This window comes from Euleptes europaea, chromosome 15 (genome assembly GCF_029931775.1).
Source record: "Euleptes europaea isolate rEulEur1 chromosome 15, rEulEur1.hap1, whole genome shotgun sequence".
NCBI classification, from domain to species: domain Eukaryota; kingdom Metazoa; phylum Chordata; class Lepidosauria; order Squamata; family Sphaerodactylidae; genus Euleptes; species Euleptes europaea.
Window position 1 is genome coordinate 46,890,707 of NC_079326.1, and position 24,394 is coordinate 46,915,100.

At 45.9% G+C, this 24,394-nt stretch overlaps 1 protein-coding gene across 1 annotated transcript in view; it reads left to right on the top strand.

Moving 5' to 3' along the window:
- Positions 1-613: 613 nt before the first annotated feature.
- The window catches only part of LOC130487699 (adenylate cyclase type 10-like), a 62,958-nt gene continuing 39,177 nt past the window's right edge, over positions 614-24,394 (top strand). Inside the window, exons 1-12 of the mRNA XM_056861199.1 lie at positions 614-812; positions 1,855-1,959; positions 6,646-6,684; positions 8,322-8,465; positions 9,433-9,638; positions 11,157-11,253; positions 12,862-12,950; positions 16,308-16,499; positions 17,613-17,734; positions 19,344-19,420; positions 21,189-21,375; positions 23,530-23,585. Of these exons, the coding sequence (XP_056717177.1) occupies positions 614-812; positions 1,855-1,959; positions 6,646-6,684; positions 8,322-8,465; positions 9,433-9,638; positions 11,157-11,253; positions 12,862-12,950; positions 16,308-16,499; positions 17,613-17,734; positions 19,344-19,420; positions 21,189-21,375; positions 23,530-23,585 (1,513 nt within the window). The remainder of the gene's footprint in view (positions 813-1,854; positions 1,960-6,645; positions 6,685-8,321; positions 8,466-9,432; positions 9,639-11,156; positions 11,254-12,861; positions 12,951-16,307; positions 16,500-17,612; positions 17,735-19,343; positions 19,421-21,188; positions 21,376-23,529; positions 23,586-24,394) is intronic.

The window sequence follows — 24,394 nt, forward strand, 5'->3', positions numbered from 1 at the left end:
ACGAGTAAACATAATCAACTGGTAAATAATGTCCCATGAAGTCTCTGTTAAAGGGATAGGACACTTTTTTTCTTCAGAGGGTGGGCAACCGTAGGTCGGGTTGTCAGCTCTGGTTTGTTTAGTTTGGAGATAGATTAGTTTGAGAAACACAGCTTACACGGAGATACAGAACGGGTTTGGCTGGCATAGAGCGGTCCACTGTTAACTAGCAAAATGAGCATACCTAGCTTACAGAAGCAACACTTGTTCAAGGAGTCGGGTTGCCAAGTCTCTCTCCACCACTGGCTGGAGGTTTTGGGGGCAATGCCTAAGGAGTATGGGGTTTGGGGAGGGACTTCAGTGCCGCAGAGTCCAATGGCCAAAGCGGCCATTTTCTCCAAGGGAACGGATCTCTGTCGCCTGGAGATCAGTTGAAATAGCAGGAGATCTCCAGCTAGGACCTGGAGGTTGGCAACCCTATCGAGGAGGCATAACTTTCACTGGAGGAGGTAGCTGCTGTCAGTCCCATTGTGACACATGCCTTGGCAACACATAGACTAAGTATGGGTGAGGGCCTCAGTTTCACAGCACCGCTGCAGGAGGCTGGATCCCTTGGGAGCTCTGGAAGGCTGCCATGTTGACGCTGCCTCCGGCTAATGCTGTCTCGGCAATAAATAAGAATGAGGTCTCCACGGTGATAAATAAGAATGAGATCTCCACCACGGGTAAAGTGGCTGCTCACGTCCCCGATCTTATTGTGTATGGCAACCTCTCCCAGGAAGTACCGTCCATTGACAATTTTGATGGCGTCCTGCTCTTTATCGACATCTCAGGTAGGCAAAAGCTCAATCTGCAATGACTGGCAGTCTGTGTGTTGATTTTAAAAAGCCAGCGTGGTGTAGTGGTTAAGAACGATGGTTTGGAGCGGTGGAGTCTGATCGGGAGAACCGGGTTTGGTTCCTCGCTCCTCCACATGAGCGGCGGAGGCTAATCTGGTGAACTGGATTTGTTTCCCCACTCCTACACACGAAGCCAGCTGGGTGACCTTGGGCAAGTCACAGCTCTCAGTGGTGCTGTGGGAAAAAAGAGCATAGCGGGTAGACTCTAATCTGGAAAACTGGGCTTGATCCCCCACTCCTATACATGAAGAAGAAGAGTTTTTATATGCCGACTTTCTGTGCCACTTAAGGGAGACTCAAACCGGCTTACAATCACCTTCCCTTCCCCTCCCCACAACAGACACCATGTGAGGCAGGTGAGGCTGAGAGAGTGTGACTAGCCCAAGGTCACCAAGCTGGCTTCGTGTGTAGGAGTGCGGAAACAAATCCAGTTCACCAGATTAGCCTCGGCCGCTCATGCGGAGGAGTTGGGAATCAAACCCGCTTCTCCAGATCAGACTCCACTGCTCCATACCACCACTCTTAACCACTACACCACACTGGCTCTAGCTGGGTGACCTTGGGCTAGTCACAGTTCTCTCTGAACTTTCTCATCCCCACCTACCTACCTCACAGGGTGTCTGTTGGGAGGGGAAGGGAAGGTGATTGATTGTACACATGAACACATGAAGCTGCCTTATACTGAATCGGACCCATGTCCATCAAAGTCAGTATTGTCTACTCAGACTGGCAGCAGCTCTCCAGGGTCTCAGGCAGAGATCTTTCACATAACCTACTTGCCTGGTCCCTTTAACTGGAGATGCCGGGGACTGAACCTGGGACCTTCTGCATGCCGATTGTAAGCCGATTTGATTCTTAAGTGGTAGAGAAAGTCGGCATATAAAAACCAACTCTTCTTCTTCTTCCCATTTTCCCAACTTCTGCCGCACAATTCACACTTCCTACTATGAATGTCAAACCTTTGCGCCCGTTAAAGGTTTCACAGCTCTGACGGAGACCTTCAGCTCGGGCTCCAGCTTTGATTATGGGGCTGACCAGCTGACCGAGACGCTCAATCAATATGTGGGCGACATCGTGGAGGGTGAGTACGGCAACAGTGGATCTAATTTGTCACAAGAAGAATGACCCATCTCTCCTCTTCCCAGCTGTACTAGTGGCCGAGTGCTCTGCTCGTCGAGACAAACCGCTTGCAAATGCATAGCTATTTGCTCAGCGGTTGTTCTGTTTCAGGCGCTGAACTTTCCCATATGCTCAAATAGCAATGCATTGTAGTTAGGAAAGCATCCCAGCTAGTGAAGTCATGTATTACGTTTTTGTCCCTGTGAGGTAGCTAAGGCTAAAATGTAATTGGGAGATTGGGGTTGCTAACTCCCAGTTGGAAATTCCTGGAGATTTGGGGGGTGGAGCCTAGGGAGGGCGGGGTTGGGAAGGGGCTTCAGTGGAGTATAATGCCACAGGCTCACCCTCCAAAGCAGCCATTTTCTGAAGGGAATTGATCTCTGTAGTCTGGAGATCAGTTGTAATGACAGGAGATCTCAAGGCCTCACTTGGTGTTGGGCAAACGTATGGGTAGGGTTGCCAGGTCGCCACCGGCGGGAGGTTTTGGGGGGTGAAGCCTAAGAAGGAAGGGGTTTGGGGAGGGGCTTCAATGCCATAGAGTCCAACTGCCAAAGCGGCCATTTTCTCCTGGTGAACAGATCTCTATCGGTTGGAGATCAGTTGTAATAGCAAGAGATCTCCAGCTAGTACCTGGAGGTTGGCAACCCTACTTATGGGAGATACATGGAATTGACCGTAATGTAACAGCAAAAATAGGCTTGGGCTTGGGTATTCTCTGCTTCCAGGCCAGAGCATGGATTTAACTCCGACCCCCTCCCTTCTTCAGGTGACCTTCCTCTGAACTTCTCTAACTTTTTCAATGTTTTAGTAAATTTCCAGGTCTACTGTCACAATCTAGATCAGGGGTGGCCAACGTGGTGATAGGGTTGCCGATCTCCAGGTAGTGGAAAAAAGAACTAGCACGACTCAATTAAGAAATTGAACAATTCATTAAAGTGCTATAAATGAAACCACCACAGGTGTGCAATACATACAATATAAACACTATAAACACTATAAACAAAGGAGCAAATGGAAAAAGTCCAAAGGTCTTATCCTATTCCAACATCTTCTGATCCAAACGTAGGCACAAAGTCCACATAAGTCCAAAGATTGTATCAAGACAACGGAGGGAGGAAACGCTATTCCGGATATCTTAGCGCTTTCACCAAAGCACAGCTTCATCAGCCTATAAAAATTTATATAATAATTTTCATAATATTTTACATTTTTATATAATCAATGGTAAGTATAAGGATAGACAACAATAATATTATACAAAAGCTTACCTCTTAGTGTGTTAGAAGGCATACTCATTGGGAGGAATATAATCAATATGGTTTAATTTTTTCTTTTTTATTATTCAAACGTATTAGTTTCTTATAATATGCTATTTTTGCAATTTTTTTATTAATTTTTATTAATTTTTTATTAATTTTATGCTCCCCCAAAAAAGGGCTGCTAAACCTTCCGGTCCTAAGTAGATTTGCTCCTTTGTTTATAGTGTTTATAGTGTTTATATTGTATGTATTGCACACCTGTGGTGGTTTCATTTATAGCACTTTAATGAATTGTTCAATTTCTTAATTGAGTCGTGCTAGTTCTTTTTTCCTATACTTGTTGTTACCAGTATTGTGAGCATTTTTTGCATGACCTCCAGGTAGTGGCTGGAGATCTCCCGCTATTGCAACTGATCTCCAGCTGATAGAGATCAGTCACCTGGAGAAAATGGCCGCTTTGGCAATTGGACTGTATGGCATTGAAGTCCCTCCCCTCCCCAAACCCTGCTCTCCTCAGGCTTGTAGGATGCAAAAAGCCACTCATTCTTTGGCCAGATTCAACCAAGAACTGAGACAACTCAGGTTTTTAGAAGCAAGAGGGTAATTTATTTTTCTAGCAAGGGAAAAGTTAGCCTCATGGCCAGAAAATAGGACTCTTCTGAATGTCCACGCATCCCATCTCAGTTTTTATACAATTTCGAAGTCTTTTGTCTTCTTAAATTTCATGATGCAGTAGCCTCGTGATATGCCCGCCCCATGAGCTCAATTTACCCAGCCTGTTTATTCATACCATCTTGCACCATTCACTGATGTCCTTCTTAAGAGTGGACACCTGCTCAAAAGTTTTAGCAAAAGTTTTAGCAGAAGTAAACTTTTGTTAGGATATACTGCTCCCTACTGGCTTATATAGATAATTACAGTTTACAAGTATTAATTAAACTTGTACCTTTATATTTTTGGTGCTCTCATATTCTTTATATATCTTGTGAATGACTAACTTGCTAGGATTAAATCAAATAAATTGAAATTCTACACTTCCCTCAGGCTCCGCCTCAAAAATCTCTAAGCTGGCAACCCTACATAGTGCCCATTGTCGCCAAGGAGCCTGCCGACACCTTTTCAGGCACCTGACTTTTTAGGAAGTTGGTGGGGCCAGATAGAGCTTTTCCCCAGCAAGGCTTCTGATTGACTCGTGGAGATTTGATAGGCTGTGCAGATTTTTTTTTGAAATGTTGCTTTGGCAGCAGCTGCCACCACAGCACAAAGATCTACACCGTGTTACTGTGGCTGGTTCCACCTCCTGCAGCAGCCATTTTTCTGGCAGCCGTTTTGTTGCTGCACCCACTATATCATGTCAGAATTCCAAGGGCGAAAACGCATGGGAGGTTTTGCCTTGGATTTGCCGCTCTCTAGATGCACCTTTTCCCCACCTGAATTCTCAAAACTCTGCATGGGGGACTTATTTTTGAGTTTTGAGAATTTGGCTGGGGAAAATGTCCATTTAGAGAGCGGCAAATCCAAGGCAAAACCTCCTGTGCGTTTTCGCCCCAAATGTGCCCGCGGGCTCAAAAAGGTTGGGGACCCCTGAACTAAGTGGCCTCAGTAAAACCTGAAAGGACCACATCTCAGTGGCCAAGTGCATTCCTCGAATACATAAATTTCTAGTTCAGGCCCTGAAGTGCCTGGTTTAGGGCTGTTGAAAAAAAATTCGGTATAGTTCAGCTTCGGCAAAATTCGGCCCGTTTTTATTCGGGCAGTGCCGAAGTCCGAACTCCCCCACTTCGGATCCCCAGAAATTCGGGGGGATCCGGAGTTCAGGGGGAAATTCGGGCCCCCTGCGCGCCTTCAAGGAAGCCCCCTGAAGGCGCGCGGGGGGCCCTTTAAACAAGCCCCTCTGCGCTGTCTGCGCAGGCAGCGCAGAGGGTTTCCAGACCCCCCAGCCCTGCCGGGACTCCCGGCAGGGCTGGCGGGGGGCTGGCAAGACCCTCTGCGCTGTCTGCACAGACAGCGCAGCTGGAAGGCGCAGATCTGTTTAAAGGGGCCGAATTCGCTGAATTTATTCGGGAACACCCCGAACTCGGTGAATTCGGCTCCCCGGTTCCCCCCCTTTTTGAGTTCGGTTCGTCCAAACTGAAAAACCGCCGAATTGCGATAAATTCGGCTGTTTTTTGGTTCGGACCAAACCGAATCAACAGCCCTAGCATGGTTGTCTTATAGAGTCCAATAAAGACAACTAGGAGGAGGTTAAAAGTAACAGTTCTTTATTTAGCTAAACACAGACCTGGGGTGAAATAACCCACAAATAAGATGCAGAGTTACTCACCAGAGAAACAAAGGAAGCTTAGTATCATTTATGCATTCGCATGGGGCAGGCCCATGGCTGCTGACAAGCAGATTGATACACAAAAGCACCAATGCACATTAGGTGTCTACTCCACTCTAATTAGCATAGCCTATAGATATTGCCCGAAGGCGTCTCTAAGCAAGTGATCTTGGAAGTAGGTCTTGTGATCTTGGAAGTAGAAAACACATTCCTAAGGATGAAGGTAATTCAGAGCTCTCTACTGGTGAAAGGCGTACCAGGCACAGAGAGCATGATTTGTTGGTTCATGGCTCCCGGATGCCAACTTCTCCAAAGCTTCCATGTGTGTGCATATGAGTACATAGTATTTTATATCAGCCCTTATATCTGGGCATTACAGCCCTGGCATTATCAAACATCATATCTCAGGCAGCAGGACTAGGACAAACTGCTGCTTAAGAGTTTGGGGAGCTTCCACTTGTCCTAGGAGACAAAGTCAGAGGGACCAAAAGGCTTGACTGTAAAAGGCAGTAGAAGTTCTAAGAGCCGGCAACAATCTTCAGAGAGCTAAGAAGATGAGCAAACCCACAGTTGTGCCTCAGGCTGACTTTGAGTCTATTCCAGTTTAAACTGCCATAACATCCAGAGAATCCTGGGAACTGCAATTTTGTTTTATTTAATTTAACAGTGTGGAGAATTCGCTGTCACCCAGAATTCTTTGTCTGGGGGCTTCCTAGAGGCACCTGGTTGGCCACTGTGTGAACAGACTGCTGGACTTCATGGGCCTTGGTCTGATCCAGCAGGGCTTTTCTTATGTTATGTTCTTCCATGGAGAAAAAGAAAGACTATTAAGCAAGTTTAAGCCTTGAGGTATCGATATTTCCCATGAACCTTGTTAATGCAAAATAGTCATTGCCAGTGAGTGCCAGCTCAAGGAACCACTTACTTACATGATGCTCACATGCTGATTTGTGCCATTTTGGTTGATCTTAATAAAGGATACTACGTGGCTTACAAAACATTTTCTCCCCTAATTCAGTGCAAGGTTTTTCCTATAACTTTTCCTCTCCCTTTCTTTCATCCACAGAGGTGTTGATTTTTGGAGGCGACATACTGAAATTTGCAGGTACAAATTGTAGAGGAAGATGTTTTTAAAATTTGGAGAGTGCGGGATATGAATCTTGTAAATAAATGTCACATAGGGTTGCCAGATCTGAGCTGGGAAATACCTGGAGATTTTTGGGGTGGAGCCTGAAGAGGGCGGGGTTTGGGGAGGGATTTCAATAGTGTAGAATGCCATAGAGTCCACCTTCCAAAGCAGCCATTTTCTCCAGGTGAAGTGATTTCTATTGCCTGGGGATCAGTTGTAATAGCAGGCGATCTCCAGCCACCACCTGGAGGCTGGCAACCCTAAAAATCAATCAATCAATAATTAAATAACCTGTTTGAGTCTGAAAACGGAGTCTGGTACATTTCATTCAAAGTCGATAGTGAAGCAAAGATTATATGACACTGAAAGACAAACGGGTCTTAGGAGCTCCCTGACTTATCTTGCTCCCTCCAAGGTAAGATATCAGCTGGCTCCTGCTTGTTTACTTCCATAGTATGTATGTACTGAGCAGGACATTATAAGGACATTAGACAGAAGTTGATTCATCCACTTGTGAACCTAAGGGAGTTTGTTTCTGAAGAAGAAATGAATTTTCTGCTGTGGGAAGGGGACACTTTTTGTCTTTCCCAAGTCGCTAAATTGTGCTCAGTGGCAATTAAGATCCGTTCGAGAGAGACCACTAATGGTAATGTCAATACTGGTCACAATTAACTCATATGTAAATTTTAGGACAACGTTTTCAGATGGAATCATTTTGCCTTTTAATATACTTCTGCTAAGTTGCAGAGATACTTTTAGATTTGATACCTATCCTTTTAAAATCCTGTCTAAGATTGTAATTGTTTACTTTGTTCTGGCAAAAGCTGTAAATAAGTTATTCATTCGTTCAGTACATTTCATTGGACTCTATCAATAGGCTTACCAGGTCCCTTTTCTTCTTCGGTGGGAGGTTTTTGGAGTGGAGGTGGGGGGGGGGGGTCGCTTGCTGCATTGCAAAGGGCCAGTTTACTCCAGACTAAACACATTCATTTCAATGGACTTAGACTGGAGTAACTCTGCATAGGACTGCACTGTGAGAGTTTATAGCCCAGTGTGTGGTTTGAAGGCACGTGATGCTGTTGCGATGCGGCACTTCCGCACCACAAGGGGCCGTTTTCCGCTCAAATGGCCCCTTGTGATGCGTTTTACACCTGGAAGTGCCGCATCGCAACAGGCCTTTACCACTCAAACTGGGAGTTGGAGTGGAAACCGGCCCTTTGCAATGCAGCACTTCCGGATGCAAACCAGAAGTGACCTGTCCCTGCCTGCACAGATTGCCCGCCGACCCTCAGCTGGTCAGTGGGGGGCCAGGTGTATTGGCGGGGGTTTGCCCGCCACCACCTGGCACTTGGCAACCCTATCAACAAGGTTAAAATTCTATGTATGCCAAAATCTGGCACTTTAGGCTACAGATGCCCAAACTAATTGATTAGCATTATGCAAATATTCTGTTTCAGGACTTCGTCTCCCCCCCCCCCCTTCCCGGGCAGAGTCCGAAGATGTTTTGTCTGACAGTTTTCATACTGCTTTTGGGACAGCAGCTGAACCGCAGTTTAGAAATTATGCAAGTCAATAAATAAATGAGCCCATCCTTTTCTTCCCATTCTCCACAGGTGATGCAATTCTGGCCCTCTGGAAGGTGTACCGTCGCCATATAAATGACATCATCACCCTGGCGCTGAAGTGTAGTTTGAGCATCCAGCAAGAGTACGGCGTTCACGAGACAGATGTGGGACTGACGATGCGAGTGAAGCTAGGTACTGTCTCCCCTCCCCTCCCCAAACATTGAAGTCCTTCCCCTCCTCAAACCCCACCCTTCACAGGCTCCGCCCCAAAAACCTCCCGCCTGGCAACCCTAGCAATCATGTCCCCCCCCCCCGCAACTTCCTATTGTCCAGACTGAACACTCCCAAGACCTTCAGCCTTTCCTCGTGGGGCTTGGTCTCCAGACCCCAGATCATCCTCATTGCTCTCCTTTGCACCCGCTCCATTCTATCCACATCCTTTTTTAAAGTGAGGCCTCCAGAACTGCACACAGTACTCTAGGTGCGGCCTGGCTAGTGAGGTTTACAGTGGGATTATGACATCATGCCATTTGGATGTTATGCCCCTGTTGATGCACCCCAAGACCACATTAGCCTTTTTTGCTGATGCATCACACTGCCTGCTCATATTCAGCTTACAGTACACCCATACCCCTAGATCTTGTTCACAGAATCATAGAGTTGGAACGGGCCATACAGGCCATCTAGTCCAACCCCCTGCTCAATGCAGGGTCAGCCCAGAGCATCCCTGACAAGTGCTTGTCCAGCCTCTGCTTAAAGACCGCCAGTGAGGGGGAGCTCACCACCTCCCTAGGGAGCTGATTTCACTTTCGGACAACTCTTAGTGTAAAAAAAATGTATAGGGTTACCCAGAAGTGTTACCCATCCAGTATGTGTGCTTCTCATTTTTGTAACCCAGATGTAGCACTCGTCCCTGTTGAATTGCCTCTGGTTCACATCTGCCCACTTTTCCAGCGTGTTTAAGTCACTAACAGTGAAATCCTAAGGAGAGTTACTCCAGTCTAAACGCATTCATTTCAATGGACTTAGACTGGAGTAACTCTGCATAGGACTGTACTGTGAGAGTTTATAGCCCAATGTGTGGTTTGAAGGCACGTGATGCTGCAACCTTTTGAGAATTACTCGCTTTCCACAATGAATATGTTCCATGTCTTGCCAGGACTATCTGCAGGTCACATCTCAAAAGTGATTGTTGGAGACAACAAGCACCAACATTTCGTGGTAATTGGCCGGGCCGTGGACGAGGTGCGATTGGCTCAGAACCTAGCAAAAGCTGGTGAAATTATTTTGTCGCCCAACTGTTGGGAGCTCTGTCACCGGAAATTAATTGTGGTAGAAAAGATCCCAGATGAACGAGCTGTGAAGGTGAGTGCATGTAGAGGTGGGCTGTTGTTGGAAGCAGCCTCTGCTGGTGGTGCCGTTTTGTTTCTATGTCGGGCATTTAAAAGGGTGCGGTAGAATCTGTGGTAACAATCAAACTAAATATAAAGCTGTTTGCAAAAACAAAACTCCATACATTACAAATCAGTACAGGAATGCTGAAAATATTATTTTATACAGAACATTATTTCTATAATGTTATTTTTAATTAATTAAAAGCAGCAAAAATATAAGATAGACTTGTATAGAGACTTTAATGGTTTTTCTGTACGTGCTATTTTGTCGGTTGTATGCCCATACTGTGGGGTTTTTTTCTTTTCTGTCCTCTAGTGGTTCCTTTGATCTTTCATAGCTGTTTCTCTAGTTTATTGACAAGCACTTTTAGAGTGCTCCTTAAAAAAACACCCGGAGAAACAGCTATGAAAGATCGAAGCAACCACTAGAGGGAGCAAAACCCATACAGAAATGGAAAAAAACCCAACGCAGTACAGGTACACAACTGACAGAAGTAATACATGCAGAAAAACCCAATTTCGAAAGCATTCAGACCAAGAAATAAGAGAGTCTTTGCTTGGCATCTAAGTAATACCAACAGAGGTGTTAGATAGACCTCTCTTGGGGGTGGTTGTGGTGGTTTGTCTTCTCTGGAGTTGTTGGCAGTGCTGTAGTATGGCTGCCTTGCCCAGATGTTGATCTGGACCAGGCTGCACATCTGCAGGCTGGAACGTGGCAGGGGAAGAAAAAGCTCTCAGTGATGAGAGAGCAACTTCCCAAGCTCTTGCCTCCCTGACCATAGGAGAACTTTAATACTAGTCATATACTGGGGAAATAAAATGCTGACCAGGCCTAGGAGTGCCCAAAGATACCTGCTGTCAAAGGCCTGTCTTAGATGCCTGGTAATTACTTTAACTGCACTATACCTGTGAATGCTGGACTCCCCTCCTAGATTAGTAACCTAATCAATTACACCCAGAATTAGGGTTGCCAACCTCCAGATACTAGCTGGAAATCTCCTGCTATTACAACTAATCTCCAACCGATAGAGATTAGATCTGCGCAATAACTTCACTTCTAGGGTAAACCCTCCTTTGGTGAGTGATTAATGTTACCTCCAGGGTAAACCGGAAGTGACTATGGAAACCATAGAGTTTGGGGAGGAATGCGCTAGAGCATCCCCATCACTTCCGGGTTTACCCTGGTCTAGCGCATTCCTCCAAAAACTCTATGGTTTCCATAGTCACTTCCGGTTTACCCTGAAAGTGACGTTAATCACCCCCTCTTCTGTTGGCCTGCTTCTGCCCACTGGCCAGCTGAGGGGCGTCGGGCAGCCCCCTTAATTGGCAGGCAATTGCCCGCCATTACCTGGTATCTGGCAACCCTAGAGGAAACACTTTGCATGATGCACTCCGTGTGTCATTGCTTGTGCTGGGAATTGAAGGGTATTATAGATTAGAGGGACTGGAGTTAACGTTGCAGAATAATGCTAATTGTGTTCGTCACCAGCTTAAGTACATTAAGGATGTCCCTACGTTGGATGAAGAGGCATTCTATGAAAGGTGCACATTGCACCTGTTGGGAAATCATATCTCTGAAAGTCCTGGTAAGTCTTGACTGCCAAATCAAAAATCCTGAATCCCAAACATACAGCATGATAGACCAAATAATTATAATATATTTCAATAAATATATACAAAATATACAATTCTATCCCTATGGTACCATCTATGAAACAAAAAATGCATCTAGTAAGAACGAAGTATCAATGTCATCCCGTATAATCTCCCAAAAAGGGAGGCAAGTCCGTTGTTACAAACAAAACAGTCACTTCTAAGGTGCTGGAAAAGCTGCGATGAAATCTTTCCGGTGAATCCACAATGGCCACTCTCCAATCAACAAGTGTCTGTGGAACTCACAAAAGGGTGGCAATTTCCATCTGAATAGCTTTGAAAGCCGATAGCTCTAAATAGCTTTGAAAGCCGATAGCTCCCTGAGCCAGCCGGCAAGTCTGAACTGGACCCAGGTTCCAGGTCCTCTACTGAAGAGTAGGGAAGTAGGAAATTTTGCAGAGCGCTTACAATACACCAACGTGACATGACAAAACATCAATCAACAAAGTAATTTAAACTTGTACATAGAAGCAAATGGGCATGAGGATGGTGGCTTGGTCTCTTCACCCATTACGTACAGGGTACTTTCTCAGAGAGGCTCTATTTGGGAAACTCGCATGTTCCCATGATGCAAAATGAACAGGATGTGTGTACATCAACCTGTGATCAATCTGAATTGGCCGTTTATATAGGTGCCCCACTACGTCCTCCCATTGGCTGGGGTTAGTGCAGCAACCAGCACAGCTGTGACCTGTTGGGGCTCCCCGTGCTCCATCCCTACATAGGGCCGGGCACAGTGGCATCACCCCACTGCAGGAGCAGGGAACAGGAGTAGCCTTTATATTTAATTTTTGCATGAAATCTGTATGTATCTCCCAATGGGTATTGTGCCAAATTTTTAATGCAAAAGTTGCCATTCCATTACCTGTCGGTGCTGAGCAGAAAGACTTTCGCTTTACAAGCCTTCCACCTTATAAGACGTAGGTAAGGAGTTATATAATCTCAGAAGAGAATATCATTCCTGCTTCAGTCCTGTACTTCATCTACCTCCTCTGAATTTTCTCATTGAAAAATTCCACCTTACAAGTATTCCACCTTATAAGTTGTAGGCAAGAAGCTATATGACATCAGAAGAGAATCTCATTCCTGGTTCAGTCCTTTAGTGTACCTACTGCCTCTTAAATTTCTCACTGAAAAATTCCACCTTATAAGTCTTCCACCTCATTGCTTCCCACCTCATTGCTTCCTCATTGGTTATAAGTCTTCCACCTCATTACTTCCACCTCACCTTATAAGTCTTCCACCTCCTTATAAGTCTTCCACCTTTTCCACCTCAATTTCTCATTGAAAAATTCCACCTTATAAGTCTTCCACTTCATTGCTTCCACCTCACCGTATAAGTCTTCCACCTCATTATAAGTCTACCATCTTTTCTACCTCAATTTCTCATTGAAAAATTCCACCTTACAAGTCTTCCATCTTATAAGTTGTAGGCAAGAAGTTATATAACACCAGAAGATAATATCGTTCCTGCTTCAGTCCTGTACTGTACCTACTGCCTCTTAATTTTCTCATTGAAAAATTCCACTTTTCATCCCTAGAGATCCTGAGACAAGCATCAGTACTGGCTCCAAATGAAGAACTTGAGAAAGGACTGAAAAAATTTGTGATGAGGAACGTCTCGAAGAAGGTACTTCAGAAAGCATTTTAATTGCTGATTGTTGTCTGATACCCGGGGAGGGGGGACTGCAACCGATCCAAAAATACCTAAAACAAAATGAAGTTGGGGTATGTATGTATGTAACACTTAACTATAAATCCAATAAATTCTAAACTAAATACATAAATGTCCTTTAATAAGTAAGTATAGCAAAATATTCACAGCATATGCAACTTTTATACTGTCATTCAGAAGATAAAAGACCAAGCGTGTTTCAACAAAGATGTCTTCGTCAGTGGTCAACCATTAATTTTTTTTTTGAAAAGGTACAGCTGATTCCGATGTCAAAACTATATATAAAACTTATGAACTATTGCAGACAATATACCAAAAAATAAAGCATCAGTGTTAATAATTGCGCATCTCAGGTTGGACCAGCTCAAATAGCATTCCTTTAAAAAGATGATTTTAGATAAACATAACCTCATTAATCTGATGCTGTCATTTCACACTGAGACTTCGTAATGACCATGTGTCATTTGGCGTAGTCCCCTCTACATAAATTACCTTTTTTAGTAAGATCTGGGTTTGTTCTTTAAAGAATTTTTAATAATCTTGGAAATCTCTTTGCTCAAATTAATATACTTTTAACAGTAATGGCAAAATAGAGAGATTTTATTTCTTCAGTCTCTGAGAATTCTGCAAGCACCTTTACTAAAAAACCAATGAATAGATTAAAAAGAAAAAGAAGAGGAGTTGGTTTTTATATGCCGACTTTCTCTACCACTTAAAGAAGAATCAAACTGGCTTACAATCACCTTAACTGCCCCTCCTCACAACAGACACCCTGTGGGGTAGGTGGGGCTGAGAGAGCTCTAAGAGAGCTGTGACTAGCCCAAGGTCACCCAGCTGGCTTCATGTGGAGGAGTGGGGAATCAAACCCGGTTCTCTAGATCAGACTCCACCGCTCCAAACCACCGCTCTTAACCACTACACCATGCTGGAGGTTATGGTTTTTAAAGGAATGCTATTTGGGCATGGCCCAACAAGAGAAGGTGAGCCTTGGCTACCTGGTAGTAAACACTATTGATCCTTAGCTTAAATGGATTTTTGCTAGCTGGAATATGGTGAAATGCCATGCACCCAGGGTTGCCAGGTCCCTCTTCGCCACCGGTGGGCGGTTTGGGGGGCGGAGCCTGAGGAGGGTGGGGTTTGGGGAGGGGAGGGACTTCAATGCCATAGAGTCCAATTGTGAAAGCAGACATTTTCTCCAGGTGAACCAATCTCTATCGGCTGGAGAACAGTTGTAATAGCAGGAGATCTCAGGTAGTACCTGGAGGCTGGCAACCCTACTTGCGCCCCAGGATTTGGGACCACAGGGGCAGTCCAAAAGTATAATCCTTGGTCTCGAATTCTGTACAGGCTCAGAATTTGTAAAGTGCTTTTGCTGGCTGGCAGAAGGGAAAGAGGAGAAGTAAACAAATATGAGTCTCCTCCTAAGCCCAGAGCCGTTCAGTGCTATAGAAATGCAGATGGTCCTAGCCATAGGAGAACAATAGGCAGCCAGAGTCACACCTAAACTATAGAGCTTCAGGAGGCCAAAGTAAAAAGTGGACATTTCTTTTAGACAGGAAGAGTAATTGGGTCTTCCACAAGGGGTGGAAGGAAAGGGGAGATAATAAATCCCCTGAGCAAGTTGAAGAAGTAGGGCCCAGTATCTCCACTCATAGTGATTCTGTGGGGAAGTTTATTCCCCTGTTTTCTAGTTGGTTTGACTCAATGCCCTCTTTGATATACAAAGCAACACATCTTCCAATGTGTCCCTCCTAGTCCCGTGTGCAGTTTTTATATCCAAGGATAACAATGTCCCATTGATTTCCCCCATTCTACCACATTTCTTATACCCATGCTATATCTGTATTGTTATTTAGCACCGAGCACTCAAACCCCTCCATCTTGGCTCAGAAACATCTAGCATTGGCATGTAGACACCCATAACACATTCTCCTGTCCAACAATCCTCACCTTGCTCAGTCCTTTGGTCTCTCCCATGGCTAGGGTTGCCAATCTCCAGATACTAGCTGGAGATCTCCTGCTATTACAACTGATCTCCAGCCGATAGAGATCAGTTCCCCTGGAGAAAATGGCCGCTTTGGCAATTGGACTCTATGGCATTGAAGTCCTTCTCCTCCCCAAACCCTGCCCTCCTCAGGCTCCTCCCCAAAAGCTTCCCGCCAGTGGCGGAGAGAGACCTGGCAACCCTACCCGTGGCCCTCCTTGGAGGGGGGGCTCAGTAGTAGAGTGTCTGTGTGGCATGCAGAAGATCCCAAGTTCAATCCTTGGCATCTCCAGTTAAAAGGACCAGGCAATAGGTGGTGTGAAAGACCTCTGCCTGAGACCCTGGAGAGCCACTGCCAATCTGAGTCGGCAATACTGACACTGATGGACTGAAGGTCTGATTCAGTATCAAGCAGCTTTGCGTGCGTGTCAATTTACTCTCCCTCTCAAATTCCTACTAATATCACCCTAAGCATTTTCCCCATCATCCCCATGGGATGAGTCATCCGCAACCAGAGGCTCTCCCGCTCTTGTTGGTTCTAACCCAGGTGCTAGCTTAAAAACTGCCCTGGCACCTTTTTTGATATGAAGACATTTGACGGTGTTATGTGTGAAGGAGTTCTGTGTGATTTTGTGCTTGAAAAGGAAGTCACTTTAACAACCCAACTGTGATCCTGGAGGATATGTGCCTCTTCAGTTCACAGACCACCTTCCTGCTTGCCAGTCCCTTCACAGTCCTGAATCCAATAAACAATGTGGTGTTTAAAGTGTGTGTTAAGTGCCGTCAAGTCGCTTCTGACTCATGGCAACCTGAATCAATGTCCTCCGAAATGTACTATGTTTTACAGCCTTGCTCAGGTCTTGCAAATTGAGGGCTATGGCTTCCTTTATTGAGTCAATCCATCTCTTGTTGGGTCTTCCTCTTTTCCTGCTGCCCTCAACTTTTCTTACCATGATTGCCTTTTGCAGTGACTCTTGTCTTCTCATAATGTGACCCAAAATACGATAGCCTCAGTTTAGTCATTTTAGCTTCTAGGGTCAGTTCAGGCTTGATTTGATCTATAACCCACTGATTTGTTTTTTTGGCAGTCCAGGGTATCTGTAACACTCTCCTCCAACACCACATTTCAAAGGAATCTACTTTCTTCCTATCAGCTTTCTTCATTGTCCAGCTTTCACACCCATGCATAGTAATAGGGGATACGATGGTATGAATTAAAGAGTTTAAAGAGTCTTTGTGAAATATAAAAGATGGTGGAGTGGTGTAATAGAGAAGCTTCTTCCTCCCTAGGATTGTAGAAGCTAAAGAGATATTGGCCTGTTTTTCAGATTGATGATGACCAGCCGCTGGAGTACTTATCAGAACTACGTCCAGTTACCATCGTCTTTATAAACTTGCAGTTTCTTGGAAGCGCCAATATATCTCATTTGACAAAGGCCATTCAGGAAGCCAACAGTTTTATCACCGGAACAATATACCCCTTCAGAGGCAAGATTAACAAAGTCTTCATGTTTGACAAAGTAAGTTTTTCTGATCAGGGGTTGCCTCGACTCCTGGGGACAGTGGGCATTTTGGTTATGGTTCTAAAGCAGGGGTCCCCAACCTTTTTGAGCCTGCGGGCACCTTTGGATTTCTGACATGGCACAGTGGGCGCAGCAACTAAATGGCTGCCACAGGAAGCGCAGCCCGCCACAAAGTGATTGCCACAGCTTAGCTTCAGTAACGCAGGATAGATCCTTGTGCTGTGGTGGCAGCTGCTGCCAAAGCAACATTTAAAAATGAAAATCTGGACAGCCAATCAGATCTCCAATAGTCAATCAGAAGCCTTGCTGGGCAAAATCCCTACCTGACCCCACCCATTTCCTAAAAACACTTGGTGGGTGTCAGAAAAGGTGTTGGCCAGTGCCATGGCACCCATCACCATGTTGGGGGGGGGTAGGAGGAGGAAGAGAAGGAGGAGGAAGAAGAATTGGTTTTTATATGCCGACTTTCTCTACCACTTAAAGGAGACTCAGTCTGGCTTACAGTCACCTTCTCTTCCGCTCCCCACAACAGGACACCCTGTGAGGTAGGTGGGGTTGAGAGAGTTCAGAGAGAACTGTGACTAGCCCAAGGTCACCTAGCTGGCTTCGTATGTAGGAGTGGGGAAACAAATCCAGTTCACCAGATTAGCCTCTACTGCTCATGTGAAGGAGTGGGGAATCAAACCCGGTTCTCCAGATCAGAGTCCACCGCTCTTAACCACTACACCACTAATTCCCATCCCACCCCTCCTAATTTCTTGCATCAGTTAATAAGATATTCTGTACTGTTTCTTCCCTGGCAACCTCTGCGCTACCCGGTCTCATGCACTCCCGTATCTTTTTCTGTTTCCTGTTTTCACCTTTTTTGCCCCTCTCCTCTGGATTGCAGCTTTGGGTATAAAGTTTAAACCAATGGATTATTGACAAAAGAAAATCAGCTGCAATATTAATCGCCAGTCAGCTTTAACGTGTCTTTGGGTTGCAGCCACATCCCCTTTGTCAAAAGTAGTTGTCTATATAATTCTGGCTCATGAACACAACTAGTAGATGCTGCCTAGCTGCTCTTTGAGTCAGCTCTTTCTGACCTCTGCTTCTCTCCTCTCCCCAAAGGGCTGCACTTTCCTTTGTGTATTCGGTCTCCCCGGAGATAAGCAGGCGAATGAAAGCACACAGGCTCTTGACTGTGCCTATGAAATCTACAAATTCTGTGCTATGTCTCTCATGAAAATCAAGTAAGTAAGTAAAGTGAAGTAATACAGCAACCTGCTCTGAATAGGCTGACCATATGTACCGTTTTGAAAGGGACAGTCCCATTTTTACCATATTTCCCTGCCGTCCCTTTTAATTAAAATGTCAATTTTGTCCCATTTTGCACCTCATTACGCTTCCAACGTTTGCTTCCTTCAGTCCTGACATTTCTTATGATGCATGCAGGCATGGCTAGGTAAATTCCCATAGAAAAAGTGCTCCGATCGGGTTACACTGTTACATAACCCCTGTCCAGTTTTTGTCTCAAGGAAATATGGTCAGCCTAGCTTAGAATGATCATGATCTCAGCTGTTTCCCCCTGAAACCATTATGCTTTTGTAACCCCTGCTAGATGTTTAGCAGTCACTCACTGAAAAGACACTGGGTGGTGGGGCCATGGGATTCAGATGAAGGGGCTGCAGGCAGATCCCGGAGGAGTGACAAAGCAGGGCCCTTGACTACATTCAGGCGATCATCGACGAAAGCTGCCTCTGTCCTATACCCCAGCTTGAAACCAGACTGGGAAGGGGTTTAGAGCCTTTAATCTATCCAGGACGTCCACTACTACTCTCTCAATCACTTTGCCTGGAAAGGGGAAATCAGAGGCTAATTATTAGCAGCATCACTTTTTTATTTAGGGATGGGTTTTCATAGAATCATAGAGTTGGAAGGGACCACCAGGGTCATCTAGTCCAACCCCCTGCCCAATGCAGGAAATTAAGAACTACCCCCCCCCACATCCCCAGTGACCCCAACCCTCCCCCCACCATGCAGGATCCCACAACCAAAGTTATTAAGCAGAGGGGGTTGGCCATTGCTTTCCTCTGCAGAATCTTCCTTGGAGGTCTCCCTTCCAAGTACCAACCCGGCTTGGCTTCCGAGATCTGACGAGATCAGGCTGTACTAGTAGTAGTAGTATTTGTTTATTTGCTTAGCCATAGGCCATTATAAAACATCCTTACATAAATACAGAAAACTTAAAATGATATCAAAAAAAGATAAAATTACAACAGTATGCAATTCCCTGGTAGAATCAATGACATACACAATCTCTGTTAAAACATTATTTGGATTCCTGTGCAGAATTCTTCTTAATAACTTCAAGAGCTCTAATCTTCCTGGCTGCAATAGCAAATTATGATAGTCTAAAGGTTACATGCGAATCAGAAAGTAGGAAGATCAATTTATCAAATTCAGAACAAAAAGTTACTCCCTTCAGGATTCCGTCCAGAAATTTGGCTCTAGGCTCACTATATAGTGGACATATTAACACATAGTGAAAGATGTCCTCCAGTGATGAGGATCCACAGATACATGTGCGATGTTCCTTTGGAGTTTTGTTATACCGTCCTGACAGAAGGGCCGAAGGCATCGTCTGAAATCTGAGGGAGGTGAATGCCACCCTAAGGTTAATCAGGCTATACTATACCCTTCCACATCCCAGTCCTCTCTTACCAGTGGCATTTTATGTATGTTTGTTCCTAGTTTTGTTCATTTGGCACAGTACTAGGAGACATTCCACTGGCAAGAGGGATGTCTGGAGCTTACTTCCCTTCATGTTGCTGACATTGTGCTCCTCTGTTTGTGTTCCAGGGTCGTCTCCATTGGAGTCACCAGTGGGACCGTATTCTGTGGAGTAGTTGGCCATCATATGAGACATGAATATACAGGTGCAACCATTCCCCACTCCTCCACATGAGCGGTGGACACTGATCTGGTGAACCGGGTTGGTTTCCCCACTCCTACACATGAAGCCTGCTGGGTGACCTTGGGCCCATCATTGTTCTCTTAGAGCTCTCTCAGCCCCACCTATCTCACAGGGTGTCTGTTGTGGGGAGGGGAAGGGAAGGTGATTGTAAGCTGGTTTGATTCTTCCTTAAATGGTGGAGAAAGTCAGCATTTAAAACAAACTCTCCTTCTTCTCCTTCTACTTCTCCTCCTTCTCCTCCTCCTCCTCCTGGCTCGTATAGCTTCTCCCCATTCACCCAGCTGGGCCTACGTTCCATCAGACTTCCCCCATCTTATTTATGTTTCTGCCTGAGAGAGTCATTCCAGTTCTTTTGGTTTGACCCTCCCCTCTCCCCACATTTCATCCTTCATCTGTGCCATGTTCTCTGGGTATTGATAGACTGCTTCTATAGACCTTCCCATGCTTCACCTCCTGGTAGGGGTTTGGAGGACAGCCGCCTCCTCCTTTCACTGCTGGGATCCCAGTATTTTCACACTGGCTTTCCCTTCCTCCCTCTACCTGCAAGACTTTTGTTTGTCATTTTTTTGTCACCCTTGGACAGCAGAAGCACAGAGGTAGCTATGGGAGTTCTCTTCTAACTTCTTTTTGAGGGGGGGAAATATTGCCCATACAAAATGTTGTCCTAGTTGATTAGGGGAATCGAGCCATACCTGTGGTCCTGCTTGCAGGTGTTACTGATCAGCGTAGGGATGCCAGCCTCCAGGCGGAACCTGGGATCCAACAGAATTACAGCTCATCTCCAGACTACAGAAATGAGTTCCCCTGGAGAAAACGGATGCTTTCGGAAGGTGGACTCTATAGCATTGTACCCCATTGAAGTCCCTGCCCTCTCCAGGCTCCATCCCCAAATCTCCAGGAGTTTCCCAACTTGGATCTGGCAACCCTACCCCTCATCCCCCAGTGGTGGCCGGGGGGGTGTAAGGTTCCAGTCTCCAATCAACACAATAAGCAAGAGAGAAAGACCTGGACCTATTTTATTTTGGACCAGTAGTTTCCCAATACTCAGGCTTTACTACTCCAGGTTCGTTTCTGGGCAGGGAAGAGCCATGGACAGACTAACAGCATGTCTAACACAGCCCAAATAATGCACTTTCAGTGGACCTTAATGATCTTTTGCAAGTGGATTTTGCCAATTCGCACAGTAAAATCCACCTTCAAAGTGCATTGAAAGTGGATTGAAAGTGCATTATTTGGGCTGTGTGAACGGGCCCTTAAGTCTCACACCTTTGTTTAAACAATACAACAAAGTTTATCGGTTTCAGAGAGAGCAAAAGAAAAGTGAACTCTCACACCATCACAGGCAATTAAAAAGGAAAATAACAAACTCAAAGCGACTAAAGAGCTACGCTGCTTACAAAGCAGAGCTGGTCTTGTTCGTCCTTACTGCCAGTCCCTGTAGCAAAAGCCAAAGAGCCCGGAAAAAAGCTTCCTCCCCCGGAGCAACTTCCATTTTTCCCCTTAACCGCCGACTTTGGCTTCCTACCTCCTCATTCGTTTCACCTGTTCCCAAAACTATCCCAGCGGTGTGAAACTCTCAAGGCCGGATTGCTCCTTATGCCACCCCCTGTGGTTCCAATAGCTTCTTCCTTAGGGGGGGGGGGGCTGGCACCCTCACCTAGCAAGAAGTGTTCTAACGTGTCAATGTCTAGGCTCAGCCAAACCTGTTTCTCCCTCTTCCCACGATACAGTCATTGGTCAGAAAGTAAACCTGGCTGCCCGGATGATGATGTACCATCCCGGAGTAGTGACCTGCGATGAAGTCATCTACTCGGAATCCAAGTTGCCGTACTATTTCTTTCAAGAGGTCCCAGTAATTGAGATGAAAGGCATTCGGAATCCTGGCCCAATCTATAAGTATCTTGTCACTGAGAGAACGTAAGTGCTTCCTCCGTATATGGCTGGGAAAGGGAAGGGGTTTAGGCAGGATGGGTGTTCCTCTGGTTGACCCAGGCCCCGGTGAGGAGCATCCATGAGAGACAATTGCGTCCAAAGAACTTCACCCCTAACAGACCGCACCCCTCACCTTCCATTTTGAAAAGAATACACTTGTCTTGCTAGTTTCTGATGTTCTTTTTTATATCAAAGCTCAAATGAGCATGGGGGAAAATCAAAAGAACTAGGGGTTTTCTCATTCTATGGTCGTTTATGCATGGGTACTTTCACTCACATTGGCCCCCAGTCTGTCTCGGTTGTCCCTTGGAGTTATACATGAGTTTTCCGTCCATTAGAGATTACCTCGCTGCCAGCCCTCACAAATCCCGGGACTTCCCGTCCCTCTATTAACCCAATTCTTCCATCTCCCCTGAGCTCAGCCCGGGTGAAATCCCATGCATAAGGCAAAGCACAGGACACGGAAGCTTGGGGGAGTGACGTTTCTCTCACAGAAAGCACTACAGCCAATTTCAAAGCAGCATGTCAAAGGGCCGGGATTCTAATGCTTCCTGCTTCCTTGCAGTTCTTTCTGGGCAGAAGAAAGGCTTTTAAAAATGAGGGTTGGGTTTCTCCTCCCCCATTCCTTTCAAACAACTCAGTTTTTTGTTCTTAAAATGCATTTTTATGTGGCAATTGGGTTTCCGGGGGGAGGGGACAACTTCTAAGCACTACAGCCCGTTACAAAGTGGCATTTCAAAGGGCGGGGACTCACAAGCTTCTTGTTTTGAGCTTGGAGACTGCTGGTGCATAGCTTCATGAGAAGGAAGTGTGGGTCCAGCGAGCAATGGAATCAGAGCTCTCAAGGGACCGGATCCGCCCCCCGGGCCTTATGTTTGACTCTCCTGAAATAGAATATCAAGAAATACTGGCTGAGGACTATTCATTTTCCCTACAGTTACTCTGTAACTTGTAACCCACTCCTGTGCATGCAAGGGCAAACTGGCCATTACGGCCACCAGGAAAAATCCCAATGGGCCCATGGCCTGAGACACCACCTCTCCTGTGCTCCCTCCCAGGTCCAGCCAGCTGGACCAGCCCAGCTCAGCATTAGTTGGTTGAGCAGGAGGATCACTGAGGGAACGCTAATGAAACAAAAAAGTCTTCACCCGCCGGTGGAAGACAGCAACAGAGGGGCAGACAAAGCTCCCTGGGGTTAGGATATGTGGACTGGCAGGAAGAGGTAAATAGTGTGCAGAGGCAATAAAGGGGAAAGCAAGGCGCTTCTCTAAAGTCCTTAAAGGTTCCCTGCCATGCAACGTGGGCCAGCCCGAGTGGTCCCACACAACTCAGCCCAGCCCAGCAGTTGGCACTGTGCAACTGGGTCAGACTTTTCCCAGGGAGAAGCTGCCAGAGGGAGGGAAGGAGGGAAAGCTGAAGCCAAGGGAAAGCAGGTAAAGGTAGGTTGGCTGGTAGGTAGGACAGAAGAAAGCAGGACAAGTGGAGACATTTATGAGGGCTTTTGGGAAAGAGGAAACAGTGGAGGAGAGGAAAATGAGATGTCTAGGGTTGCCAGCCTTCAGGTGCTAGCTGGGGATCTCTTGCTGTTACAACTGATCTCCAGCCAATAGAGATCAGTTCCCCTGGAGAAAATGGCCACTTTGGCAATTGGACTCTATGGCATTGAAGTCCCTCCCCAAACCCCTCCCTCCTCAGGCTCCACCCCAAAAACCTCCGGCCGGTGGCGAAGAGGGACCTGGCAACCGTAGAGATGTCCCACGCAAGTCCTTGCAGATCCCCCACTTGAGAGATACTAACTTCCAAATGTATTCTCACTACTTAATCACTTTGTAAGAATGTTCATTTTCTAAGCTGACTTTTATTTTATTTTTTATTGAAAATGTTTATATTCCACCTTATCTCTGCCAGCTCAGTGTGGCTAGCAGAATATTGCTGATCCTGGAATTCCTTGGGAGTAGCTCTGCTCAGTTCAAAGAAGCCCTGCTCAGTTCATTCCGCTTTCTCCCCCCGCACCCCACCCTCTGAAAAAATTTTATTCTGCCCCTCGAGATTTGCACATCCTCCAACACTTGCTGCAGGGGGCAGCCGATGAGTCTGAGACATAAACTGAAACTCTCTCTTCTTGCTCTCTCTTTTTAGAGTGATCGGCAAAGCATACCTGACCAAGCAGAGATTTGAAGAGTATCCTTTACTGGGTAGGTGGATTTCTAACGTCCTGTGATGATAATGTCCAGATCACGTGAAGTGCTGGTATCGCTTTGCTCTGCTCTGGTTAGACCTCACCTAGAGTACTGTGTTCAGTTTTGGGCACCGCAGTTTAAGAAAGATGTAGACAAGCTGGAACTTGTCCAGCGGAGGGCAACAAAGATGGTGAGGAGTCTGGAGACCAAATCATATGAGGAAAGGTTGAAGGAGCTGGGTATGTTTAGCCTGAAAAGGAGAAGACTGAGAGGGGATATGATAACCATGTTCAAGTACTTGAAGGGCTGTCACATAGAGGAGGGTGCCGAGTTGTTTTCTGTTGCCCCAGAAGGTCGGACCAGAAACAATGGGTTGAAATTAAATCAGAAGAGTTTCCAACAGTTAGAGCTGTTCCTCAGTGGAACAGGCTTCCTCGGGAGGTGGTGAGCTTTCCTTCCCTGGAAGTTTTTAAGAAGAGGTTAGATTGCCATCTGTCAGCAATGCTGATTCTATAACCTTAAACAGATGATGAGAGGGAGGGCATCTTGGCCATCTTCTGGGCATCGAGTAGGGGGTCACTGGGCGTGTGTGTGGGAGGTAGTTGTGAATTTCCTGCATTGTGCAGGGGGTTGGACTAGATGACCCTGGTGGTCCCTTCCAACTCTATGATAAAAGGAAAGAAGCCATGGGTCTATGAGACCTGGATGGGCCAGGCCAGCCTGATTGGGGAAGCTAAGCAGGGTCAGCCCTGGTTAGAACTTGGATGGGAGACCAACAAGGAAATCCAGAGTTGTTATGCAGAGGCAGGCAATGGCAAGCCACC